The sequence below is a fragment of the Mytilus californianus genome, unplaced genomic scaffold, assembly GCF_021869535.1.
Source record: "Mytilus californianus isolate M0D057914Y unplaced genomic scaffold, xbMytCali1.0.p SCAF_3, whole genome shotgun sequence".
Taxonomy (NCBI): Eukaryota; Metazoa; Mollusca; class Bivalvia; order Mytilida; family Mytilidae; genus Mytilus; species Mytilus californianus.
Window position 1 is genome coordinate 3,258,071 of NW_026262679.1, and position 13,909 is coordinate 3,271,979.

Consider the following 13,909-nt stretch of genomic DNA (forward strand, 5'->3'; position numbering starts at 1 on the left):
ATTTCTTCCATCTGAATTACATTCCTGACTCAAAATTTGAATATTGCATCAAATAACTAGACCAATTGTTTTCTGCTATTTTACAATTCAAGATAGCAGAAGACACATGATGTCCTCAAAAAACCTAAAGGGAAATCATTGCTTGTATTGCATGGTGTAATTTTCTATTGAATTAGTGTGGTAATGTTTTTTCTTCCTCAAGCTTGAAAATATTGTGTCTTTACCAAATCCATTTTCCAAATACATACCAGACATTAAACAAACAACAATCGATCAATCTTTTTCCATATTTTGCATACAACCCTACTGTCATGACTATAAAATCTACATTTGAAATCTTTTAATGATATACATGTATTGGTGAAAATTATTGAAGAAATCCTCGTAAAGATGTTGTTCCAGATTTTAATCCCTAAATATTTATATTTTTGCGTGATAGTCATTCCTAAACATGTGAAGATTCACTTTTAGAGAAACTTAATTACGAAAAAGATTGGCTTCTAGGCTACTGGAAAAAAAACTTATCTTCCTGTTTGATTTTAAGCTTTTCGTGGGTGACTTGGCAAGAGCTAATTTCTAACCTTGTTTTTGGCATTATTTGAAATCAATGATGGTTAAAGATAAATTGTAAACAGCAAAATTTGGTTAAAGATAAATTGTAAACAGCAAAATTGATGAACAAGCAAAATTAGGTCTTATTATTGCAATACTCACTCAGTCACATTACTTGCATAAATTAAAAACTAGCAATAATTTCTGCTTATATTGTGCATGTATTTAATCATAATTGTTGTTTGTAAATGACCCCTGTCAGTCACTTTTGCAAGTAACATTTTGTCTAGAAATGTTCTAGGTAAGAGTGGTCTTTCTTTTATAATCACCTATTTAAGTAGAACAAATAAATCACTAGACTAAGTGATTTTATTATATTGCAGGGTTAAATATATATTGTTAATGATCCTGGGAATAATTATGATACTAAAATCAGAAACAACATTTTTTCATAGGATGACCAGTCATGTCAGGTGATGACCCTGTATTAAATCTGGGATACCAGTAATGACATGAAAATCACTTGTTGAAGTATCATACCTCTATTGTCTTCCAAAAAATCACTTCTTTAAGTATTATTTCATTAATTACCCCCACTATTTTCAACATCCCCCCCCCCCCATTGATTTGATTAACAATTCGATATAATCTAAACCTGTATGCTTCAAATTTTGGTAAAACTACAAAACACAGAATTTCTAATTAGCTACTCAAATGAGTGATTTAGAAATCACTTATTTTAGTAATTCCCCTGACTGCCTGTGGGACCTTGATTGGAATATTAAATATTTGAATTTGTTTATATGAAATGTTAGACTCAAACCAAAGTAGAAAGAAATGATATGTCCTCTCATAATCAACACAAAGAGTTGTCATCTCATTTCAACACATGTTTCTATATTAGGTTGTACTCAGGACTGGCTATATTACGATTGCTTTACCCAAAATATATAATGTCTCTACTTATCTTATATTCTCTTTGAAATATTTTGTATTGATATATGAATATATATATATATATATATACAAGTCTATATTGAAAACAACGTTCAAACCTATGATTGCGTTGGATAAAAACCGCAATTTTTATACGTGTGCATGCAAAACAAATTTCTTGTTAGAGGGGTCTAAATACAGCACAAACAACATTTTCCAAAAGACCAAAAAAGTGAAAAAGTATATTTTAACAAAACGCATTTGACTAACAGGTCGAACAACAAATGTTTTTAAACCCTGCTGACTGCCATTGGTGATTGCCAAATAAACGGATCACTGATGTAATAATTGGATCTTAATTATAAATTTAATACTAAACAGAAAACAATAAATTTGCGGAAAAGATGATATACCGCAAACAAAAGGTGCATTCTGATATCTGATGCAGTTAAAGAGTTTATCCTGAAATCGCAATAATTAATCTGGCATTTTTGTCCATTCTTCAAAAATCGCAATAATAAATACACACAATAATTTCTGAATTGATAGTAAATATTTTATCAGTAATAATTTCCTGCAGTTAAGTGTTCTGAACATCCTTTGCCGGTGATTCAACTATCAGTTTAAGTGTTTGTTAGTTTGATATCTCTGTAGACTGGGTTAAATATAGATTTTTATCTTGTTAGTTGGAAAGACTCTTGTTTATTTTTAGTATGTGACTTTAACAATGTACTGAAAAAATAACGTGCACTGTAGGTCTATCTCAAGGTTGTTGGGGATAGGAAAAACAAGATGAGGGTGCAAATTAGAAAAATAGGGGATAAAAGGGATAACCGTACCCAGAAATAGTGAAAATGTTTATATATAAGTTAATGGTTTTGACTATCAATTTTTTTTAAAACATTTTTATGGAGGGAGATGTTCTCACATTAAAATATTGATATATGTACTAGGTTTCCTGGACCATCGTTGTCTGTAATTTGCCAACATTTCCCTAAATCCTTTTCCCCCAAATGCACATAAATAGCATTATTGACATCTAATAAAGAATTCTACCTAAACCGTTGGTTGGTGACATCTTAAACATCAGTTAGGTGTGAGATTTTGCTCTGTGTTGAAGGCCTCACTGTGACTTTTTGATGTAGAATAGGAATAAAGCAGGGTTCTTTTGCTGTGAGCTTTATCAAGTGTGTGTATAGATTTTTTAATGCATTTATACACCATATACCTTTTATTCTATTCCATTTATGCTGCTATTTTTGAAAATCTGACTGTTTCACGGTTGTTCTGTCTCCAAAACTCAGATCTTGAGATTTGTCACAAAGTAGAACTGGTCCAAAAATTTCCAACACAGGAGACCTCGTTCACATTTGGACATTTAGATTGATTTAAATTAGATTGGTTCACTTTAGATCGATTTAAGTCCAAATGTGAACGCTTTGAATTGATCTTGAATCTGTCTTAAGTAAAACACCAGAAGAGGTAGTTTAGTTTGAAATTGATATAATAAAAGTGAACTGATCTAACTTTAAATGCGGATGCAGAGATAGATCTAAACTAGTACGATTGAATAGAAAATAGTTTTTAGCATGTATGGTGGAAAAATTACGTTCAATTTATTACAAAATGGATGACGAACATATAAAAATGGCTGAAAATTGATGAAACTGTACGAACACCAGGATCAACATTTGAACTTGCAATTCAAGTGAAGCAATAACTTTATCTATTATTTTTTTGCTAGCTTGTGTATCAACACATTAATTTGATTATATATTTCTATTTATACACATTCTTTACAGTTTCATGGGTAATTAGGTCAGGTCAATTGCATGCTTACTTGTAGTGTGAAAGCAGTGGTTCAGATTAGACCTATGGAGATCGTTTGTATTAATGTGAAAGCTTACTGGTTTTATCATGTTTATTTAGATCGATTAAAAAAATGCTAGTGTGAAAGGGGTCTTCACTTGGACATTTAAATTGATTTAAACTTGATTGGTTCACTTTAGATCGATCTAAGTCCAATGTGAATGCTTTTAATTGATTTTGAATAGGTCTAAACTAAAACACCAAAAGAGGTAGTTTAGTTTGAAATTGATGTAAAGAGAACTGATCTAACTTTAAATGTGAACGCAGAGATCGATCTAAACTAGTACGATTGAATCGAAAAATAATTTGTGCGCATCTATGGCTGCAAAATTACATGTGCAAATTATGAGAAAATGGATGACCAACATGAAAGGACTGAAAATTAACGAAAAATGTACAAACTGTAGTATCAACATTGAACTTGTAATTTAAGTGAAACAATAACTTCATTCATTATTTTTTTTGCAAGTGTGTGTATCAACACATCAATGTGATTAAATATTTCTATTTGTACACAGTGTTTACAGTTTTAGGGGTACTTAGGTCAGATCGATCTCATGTTTACTTGTAGTGTGAACGCAGTGGTTCAGATTAGACCGATAGAGATCGTTAGGATTTAATATAATGTGAATGTTAACTGGTTTTATTTAGATCGATTCAAATATAGATTGGTTAAAAAATGCTAGTGTGAAGGGGGTTAAAGTCATTATATTACTTATAATAGCATGAGACTTTTTAAAATAAATGAGTATGTGGAAGAGTTCTGAATAAAAAATTGGCATCCCAACCCAATTTGACTTCCTTTTCAATATTTAGTTTTTGAGGGCAGTAAAATTCTGGCACTACTTTATTATGTATGTACATTATGTAACACTTGCTGCTGCAGTTATGTTAAGCTTTTAGCACTTTTGAAGGGTAGATCACAGACCTTTTCTCTATGGTAAATATGCCCACATTGCAGTTCGTAATGGGTCAACTTTGAAATTTACAAATATTTCCAAATGAAAGTGCTGAAAAACAGCATGAACTGATTGGTTGATTTTTGCCTGCGACTTCTGATGCATGAAAGTGAAACAAAGGGATAGTGATCCTGTGGTGGAGGCGTTAACTAATTACTCTAGGTCTACTCTATTTAATTGTAAGGTGCGCATGTCCAACTGGCAGGTGTCATCTGACCTTGACCTCATTTTCATGGTTCATTTGGTCAATGTTAAGTATTTGCAGTTTGATCTGTTTCTTAGGTACTATTAGTGATAGGACCACTTTATTTGGTGCATGGAATGATTGTAAGGTCTGTCTGGCATGGTCAGACCATGAACTCATTTTCATAGAACATTGATAATGTTAAGTTTATAGGATACTTGTAGTATAACCTTCATATTACAGACTTTCAACATGAAATCAGTGATAAGTAAAACAGGCGAGACATGTCAGCATGTGCACTGTTGTTTTGAAGATTAATTATTGAATAATGTAAATCATATGAAGATGAAGAATCACAGGAACCCCTTTACAGACTTCAAGGTTTAGGGGGGTAAAAAGAAACTTTTAATGTAAATTGATGTACTTGAGCTTTAGTAGATATTGTATGTTGTCTTAGTTGGTCTTTCAGATAAAAGTTACATCATTCTACACTTTTTTTAAATTGATTTCATATACATGTCTAAATAGATTGTCTTTGAAGTTTTATATCCATTGAATCTTAGCTACTATGTTATATGGGCCAAAAATTGTTTATTTAGTCGACAAAGAAAATCTTTTTATTTTATATGTTAAAAAGATCACAGGTGTATCATACAGTAGAGCATAGCTAGTATAACTTAAGAATATGTGGTAATATTTCAAACCAGACAAATATTCACCAGAGGCTGAGACACCTACCCACTGGACACCAAAGGGTGAAGATATAAACAACTAGAGATTGCAGTACAACATTCAACAATGAGCAAAACCCATACTATATAGTAATGCTATAGAAGACCCCTACATTACAAGATATCCAGTTACATTAGCCTGTAGCTTACCTAATTTGGGAGACCCCTAATCTCCCTTCTCCCTGAATTTTCACATTTAATATTTATAGAAATAATGTAAAATACTGGATTTAGTTTAATTTATTTATCCTGCAGTTATATCTCAGGAGCAAATGAATTTCTGATATTTAATGAATAAAAGCCATTTGAATTCCATGATAGTATTAAGAAAACTATTTGGCAATGGTGTTGTCTGATTTTATTCAAGATACATTTATTGATATGCCTCTTTGGTATCTACTTCCTCTTTTTAATTAGACAATATAGTGTTTGTGAGATCATAGACTGTGATGGAAAGGGAAGGTCACCCCATTAGAGTTTACAGACACCAGATGAAATGGTAAGGTCATCCCATTAGAGTTTACAGACACCAGATGAAATGGTAAGGTCACCCCATTAGAGTTTACAGACACCAGATGAAATGGTAAGGTCACCCTATTAGAGTTTACAGACACCAGATGGAAAGGTAAGTTCACCCCATTAGAGTTTACAGACACCAGATGGAAAGGTAAGTTCACCCCATTAGAGTTTACAGACACCAGATGAAATGGTAAGTTCACCCCATTAAAGTTTACAGACACCAGATAAAATGGTAGGGTCATCCCATTAGAGTTTACAGACACCAAATGAAATGTTAGGGTCATCCAATTAGAGTTTACAGACACCAGATGGAAAGGTAAGTTCACCCCATTAAAGTTACAGACACCAGATAAAATGGTAGGGTCATCCCATTAGAGTAAGGTTAGTTCACCCCATTAAGACTTTACAGACACCAGATGAAATGGTAAGTTCACCCCATTAGAGTTTACAGACACCAGATAAAATGGTAAGTTCACCCCATTTAAGAGTTAACAGACACCAGATAAAATGGTAAGTTCACCCCATTAGAGTTTACAGACACCAGATGGAAAGGTAAGTTCACCCCATTAGAGTTTACAGACACCAGATGAAATGGTAAGTTCACCCCATTAGAGTTTACAGACACCAGATGATATGGTAAGTTCACCCCATTCAAGTTTACAGACACCAGATGGAAAGGTAAGTTCACCCCATTAAGAGTTTACAGACACCAGATGGAATGGTAAGTTCACCCCATTAAAGTTTACAGACACCAGATAAAATGGTAAGGTCATCCTATTAGAGTTTACAGACACCAAATGAGACGATAATTATATATCAGGTGACTTGAGGTCACCATATTAGAGTTAACAGTCACCAAATTTAAGATTTGCCTCCAAATCAACTGGCAAAATCACAAACGTTGGTAATTTAATGGGGTTATAAGGTATTAAATGGGGGTATATCTTCAACTTATAAGGTATTAAGTATTAATTTAAATGTCTACAAGAGAAATGATATCATCCCTTTCCAAAATATGTTACTGTTTTTTTTATTCAGAAGAATGCCACAGGCTTTGAGTGAGAATTAACATTTAATTCCCTGGATCATTTTGTGTTTAAATAAGTATTTATGTTATCAGAAATGATCAGGTAAAGATATTGTAAAGATTTTGTTTTCTTTGTAAGTAGGATGGGTATTATTTAATTATAAAGTTTGAAATTGGAATGTTTGAATATATTTTTAGTTTAAATGAAATGATAATTTTCTAATTTTGAAACTTAAAATGTACTCATTGACAAATAAGAAAGTTATTTATGATGGTATTTTGAGATTAAGTGATTTTGTTTTTGATTTACACATTTTGAATATTCTGTTTCAATGCAATTATTTTATCTGAAGTTAAGTTTGATTGAAATTTTTGAAATTCTCTGTATAATTATTAACAGAATGTATTTCAGGTAAATTTCTATGGATAGAAGTTATCCAATATTGACTTTTCAGACTGCAAATTATTCCTTCTCTAATTAATGATTCAAGATTCACATAAAAACACCTGTAAACATGCTAATCAATAACAATAAATATTTTCCCTTCAGAAGTGGTTGTATACAGTATATATATCTATACCCAGAAATTTTATTAAAATTCATGATCCAGTCCCTTCCCTTAATTTCCTTTTAAAATATTCATGAATGTTCATTTATTTTCAACATAGATCACACTGAATTTTAAAGAGGATTATGACTTAATATATACATGAAGTTATCGTTAGCATTGATAATAAATATATAATGTTAATTTTTGTAAAGGTGTAAACAGGTGCATTATAACCTTTCAGGTAAAAATTACTATTACTCGTAAATTTTAAACACATTAATCATATCTTCATTGAAAAGGTAGTATGAGTATTGATCACATGACACTTAGAAATTCTCACTATAGAATTAAACCTAATACCAACAAAGGAATGACCATTCAAAGTAATACTCAGGTAAATTCTGGGTCAGAAAGAAGGATAAGTCATAAGTGTTAGAAAATATATGTAAAGTGAGCTATTTAACATGTTTAACCTTATTTTGCTGGATTTATAAATTTTAATATACAGTAAGTTGTTAATTTGTGTACACTTAGTCTACAAAAGCATTCAAATGATATAGTTAAATGGATGCAGATCCAGGATTATAAAAAAGGGGGACTGGCCCCCAAAGTTAACGTTGGGAGTGGGACATGTAAAAATTCTATGCATTAACTTTATTTTTAGGTCCATAAGGGGGAGGGGTACCATGGCCCCCCTAAATCCGCCTCTGGTAAATTATTTAGATAAATCAGGGTCAAAATTTGTCACTTTTGAAGCAGGTTTAAAAGATAAGGATCACATAATGGTGGAAAATGAATGTGATATTGCTAGTTTGGATGAAAGATGAATTTGTTTCACAACCTGTTATATATATGAAGGGGGATCTTAGATAATCCTTTTCAACGACTTTTTTCTAAGTGTACTGGTGTTTTAACTCTGCTAAAATTTGGACAACAGTAATTTTATTCAAAGGCTTGGTTTTCACATATAAATTGGACTCTATTCACAAATGTCCTAATTGGATTTGACAAATTTCTGATGTACATATTTGATTATGGGAAAAATGACCTTTTATTAATGCATGTACTGATGTACTGTGAAAAACTTTACCAGAGTGTGGAGAAAGGTCATCGGTTGAGTTTCAGAATTGCCAAAAAAAAATGACAAAATTAAGGTTCGAATCATTCTAGAATATATAAATACTTCACAAATTCTAAGTTTTCCATATTTTGAAGTTTAATTGACATTCTTTCTCATTGTATACAAATAGATCACCATAAAAAAGTTTTGAATCTCCTGTCTAAGATCATCATTTTTGATATCTTGGAACCATAAGCTGATATGATTTTTTTAGTGCTATTTTTAGTCTTTGATTAAAAATAACTACAAATAAGTTATTTATTTATTGATAACATCTATATTTATCCTGTTTTTAGAAATTCAAAATCACCTTAAACTTAATTTCACCTTTCTGTACAGGTATGTAATTTTACGTCGTAATTAACGTAATTAAATACATGCCTTGCGTCACATACTTTCATTTTTTATGACACATTTAACTATATATAATAGTGAAAATATTTACAGTAGTAGCAGACTGATTACCTGTGGTAATTACACCTTTATGTATATTTTACAATCTCCATTGTTTATATTCATTGGCCACATTATAAATTATTGGCTATAGATAAACAGAGCATTTATATTCATAAGAAGATTTACTCTGTAAATTCTTTTGTTTGGAAAATCGATTGAAACATTATTGTTTTGAACAAATTTGAAGTGCCATGTACTGATCAGTCTAGAATATCTAAACCTTTGTATAATTTGCTATTTTGGGGCCCTTTATAGCTTGCTGTTCGGTGTGAGCCAAGGCTCCATGTTGAAGGCCATACTTTGACCTATAATTGTTTACCTTTTACACATTGGCACTCATACCACATCAGTGACATCTTCTTATTTCTACATGATTTAAATTGAGTTGTTACTTTTTAACATTAATCTTTCCATTCCAAGGTTTGATAGGTAGAAAATTGATAAAATTGGTTTGTTACCTTGGATAAGCAATATTTTTACCTGGGAAAAACAATACAGACAAGTGATATAGTTCATCTATTTTTAGACACTTCTTAAAGATTTCCAAATACCAAGAAGCTATGATAAAATAGAAGTATTATCTGCAATTGACCTGAAAGTAGGTTTTATTTTAAATTCTGGTCACCTTACAAATAAGGATCATCCAATCTTAACCACAGGGTATGATTCATATTTGTATAATACTGATTAAATAATTGTATAAACAAATGTATACTCGCTCTGGGATTTTAAATTATATTATGCTTTTAATAAGAGTTTGTCCAATTTGAAGGTTAAGAATTCTCTCATTTTCTTAGACATAATATCACATACAGTACGCAGTAAGTATGTTAGAAAACAAAAGTGTTAGAGATTATGTGACAGACATGTTCTTGCTTGCCATTACATAATTTAATTGAAAACACACAAATTACCTTAATTTAATTAAAATGTCAGCAAAAAGCTGTTATACTTAGTAAAGTTTGTTTACTGGTGAGATTTAATTGGCAGAGTAATATAATCAGATAAGATTAATATACCTGGGAATGTCGCACATCAATTGTTTATCAATAATACATTTACAGGTATCAATAAGCATTGGAATACAATTTAAATATCAAATATGTTGATCTAAAAAGTTTTGTGTACATACACAATATTGATTGATTTATTCTGATATATTGGAAGTTGACTTTGAGTCAGCACTAAGTTAAGAATTGTTTTGAAATTTCATATGGATATTAGTCAAGTCTTGGTCAGGTAAGTGTGACAAATATCTCTATTCATAACAGTGTTATAAGTTCTGTTAATAATGTTATTCATATGCAGATTTGATATGTAAAATGATAAGCAGGTATGAATCGGTAAAATAATTAGAAGGAAGTAAAAATTTGCACCATTTAACACACATTACAAAATGTGTTCTTCAGCAACCAAATTGACTAGAATGTAGAATTTGACATTAGGAATTTTATGTCTTGCTTGACTAACTGTCCTGTCATGGTCACATATGTGTTTTGACAGGAATGTCAGTGGCACATCTCTGATTCAAAAACAGAGAACCAAACCTAAATTGAAATGCATACAATATTGATCTGACAAATACCTGGTGAGTAATATGAAAACTATAACAGTGTGTGTCAAACTTCAAACTTTTGAAAATAATACCATGATATACTTACATATCAGGTGCTGATATTTTGCCATTTATCTTGTCTTATAAAAATAAGGAAATGTGATATGATTGCCAATGAGACCAAATGACATAGAAGTTAACAACTATAGGTCACTTTACGGCCTTCAATAATGGACAAAACCCATACTGCATAGTCAGCTATAAAAGGCCCCAAAATGACAAATGTTAAACAATTCAAACGAGAAAACTAACGGCCTGATTTATGAACGTTTTTACTCATTTTGTGTAAGGATAATGTTTAAACGTTGACCTTTAGAAGTGTTTTTTGTACTTTGTAATGTTGGTGGATGTCTACTTGAAGTATACCCTTCAAACAAGGAATTATTTGAATCTGGAATAATTTTGAATTTTGGAAAATTGATAACAAATGCATGAAACCTACCGAATTTAACATGTTGAAGGGAGATTTTGTTAGTTCAAACTGAAATATCAGTGAAAGTACAAATTAACCTTAGCCATGCGCGCATGGGTAACACTCTTTAGTTTTCATCATACATTTCTTATCAATTTTCCAGAATTCAAAATTATTCCAGATTCAAATAATTCCTTGTTTCTACCATTTATTCATATTTATAAAAACAGGTTTAGGAATTCTGTATTCAGTCAAAATTTGATTCTTTAAAGATAAACTGCTTTGAAATTATATAGATTTTGATTCAAGAAAAGATTCCATTTAAAGCATCCATTCATGAAATATATGCTCCATATTACCATTGACAATAAATATTAGCTGTGTCATGTGTAGTGAGTATAGTATTAATCTTCAGCACATCACTGATACCAAACTTCTCTTGTTTCATGTTTTCAGTGGTGCTTCATTTACATAAACAATTTTATTTTATTTGATAGCTTTATAAGAATGTACTTTTATGTAAAATCTATAAAGAAATGTACCTTTGCTGGATTATTTTGTAGTTTGCATTTTGATACAAGTAAACAAATGAAATCTCACTGATAAATATATACATATATACTAGTATATATATCCAATTAAATCAGATTTACTTTTTTTCCATTGAATTGTTAATATTGCTTTTTAAGGGTATTAGGATGACAATAAAAGTTTAACATATTGAATGTGAAAAATTAGATAACAAAAATACTGAACTCCAAGATAAATAAAAAAAAATGTGACTAAATGCTCTACTATATCAACCAACATAATGATTGGAAAACAAATGTCATATTCCTGAATAGGTACAGGAATTTCCTGTAGAACATGATAGGTTAACCCTGGCTTTGTTGCTAACTTAACATCCCAAATAAGTATATATATAATAAAGATTAACAGATCAATTTTATGTTTCTTTTGGATGACATGGAGTCAGGAATTCGGCAACTGGCAAGGGCAATCTACCATTTGTGTTGTCCCAACTCATTGAATTATTGCTTGTACTGTATATGTATGAATACATGTATTCTTGTCAGTATTGCATATTCTAAGTAATGGCTGTTTTTATACGTCTGTTTTTATAAATTTAAGATTTTAAGTTTCCATGTTTTGGGTTTTTTTTCATTAAAAAATGGGGATTTTCCAGTTTTCGGACAATAACTCAAAAACACTTTCACCAATTTGCAAGAAACTTTGGTGAATTGTTTATATCTATTGCCATGAGCTCCCTTTAGATTTTTATAAATTTTCTTTTTTACGTTTCGGAGTTATGTGATTGTATTCATAAAAAAGGGGGTATTTTTCAGTTCGGTCAATGCTTTGAGCAGTTATCTTTGAAACTTTGGTGACTGGTTTATATCTATTAAGATAACCTCCCTTTAGTTTTTCATGAATTTCTGATATGACATTGAGAAGTTATTGAACTTTATACTTTGAAAAAGCGACGGACGTATCATGCACTCATGGCGCAGCTGTTTATTAGTTTTGCCATGAGCAGATGAGACAGCTTTGTGTCATATATAAACCAATATATATCTTTTATTTTTGTCCTTCTGGCTATATTATCCTACCAAGCTGGTATAATATTACAGTTGTTCAATAATATTAACAGATGTTTCAGCAATATGAGGAAATTGTGAAACTTTTGACATTGATTTTAACTATTTAACTACTGCATTAACTTGATATCTGAAGTCATCTGGGTATTCAAATCTGTCATGAAAAATGAAAAAAAAATGTTTACCGTATGTAAGTTAATACTGTTAAAAGGATAAAACTGTACAAGGACAGTCAAACTAGACTGCAGCAGGTTTAGAAAATATTTGTAGTTGGGTCTATTATACTAACAGTTAGTATAATTGTCCCAGCCGTAACCAAACACAAATTGAAAATACTTTCATATTTTTGGTATCCTTGAATAGGCCTTAAACATATTTTCACAGAGAGTATGAAAAAAATAATGACAGCAAAGAGCTTTTTTTTATCTACAAAATTGTTATGTAAGACTCATTACATGTCCGCAAAACTCTGCATGTATTTCTACCCTTATTAAGAAGAATGAAATGCAGAAGGTAGTACAACAAAAATTTAATCTCTGTAGGATACACTAGAGGATTCAAAGCCAGGCCACAACTGGCAGATACCCAATCATTTTATATTCGTATATTTTCATCCTTTTGTGAGCTAATTGGATGTTCTTTTAATATTTCAGATATAATTGAACAACAGAGAGTGTTGAGATTTAGATCAAGGTGATATAATACATGTGATACTTCACCTAGGACTAGAACACAGTAGCATTACAATCAGTTCAAAATCGTTACCAAATCAGTACTGCATCAGCTATCCTTTAGTCATTACAAAGTGTGACATGGAATGATTTTTTATAAGGACAACAGTGAGAAGGTTCCTGGAGGTGCCAAGTCGTTTAGTAGTAAAGGTAAAGGTAAAGTTATCTGACTGGATGACACAACCACTTATAATAATCCATATACAATGTATACACATTTTGCAATGACTTTTAGAAAGAAAAAAAAACTCAACGCTAAGATAATTCATAGTTATAGGTATATACTTTTTATATGATGATGTTGGGAATATGTCAATGAGATGGCAATTCAACAACATTAAGCAGACATTTAAGACAAAGAACAGCTGTATCATCATTTTCATTGTTAATCATTCAAATCTTCCACTTCTCTTTTTTTTCCCTTATTTGTTTATTATTTTTCCTGGTTACAAAACATGTATTAAAAAAACTAACCATTTGAAAATAATGCTTTTCCTAACCCAACTGAACTCGACCTTGCTTACCAGTGCTTTGACATTCTTTTCTGGTGATCTACAAAAAAAAGATTGACTTTTTCCTGTGCAATATAGTAAGCATGGTCCAACTCTGTTTTGTAAAAAAGACAATATAGAAAGTAGAAATAGCAAAT

General features: G+C 30.9%; 2 protein-coding genes across 6 annotated transcripts in view; both read left to right on the plus strand.

Annotated features, from left to right (window-relative positions):
• LOC127733848 (uncharacterized) overlaps nt 1-13,909 on the plus strand; it is a 282,424-nt gene that overhangs the window by 112,216 nt on the left and 156,299 nt on the right. The window lies entirely within an intron of this gene.
• LOC127733842 (ceramide glucosyltransferase-B-like) overlaps nt 1-13,909 on the plus strand; it is a 35,608-nt gene that overhangs the window by 831 nt on the left and 20,868 nt on the right. The window contains exons 1-2 of one of the 3 annotated variants that reach the window (XM_052243251.1): nt 7,619-7,835; nt 13,183-13,410. In XM_052243251.1, the coding sequence (XP_052099211.1) occupies nt 13,347-13,410 (64 nt within the window). In that variant the 5' untranslated portion in view covers nt 7,619-7,835; nt 13,183-13,346. Of the gene's footprint in view, nt 1-7,618; nt 7,836-9,437; nt 10,144-13,182; nt 13,411-13,909 lie in introns of those variants that run through there. The other 2 variants (XM_052243250.1, XM_052243249.1) reach the window with 2 other exon arrangements.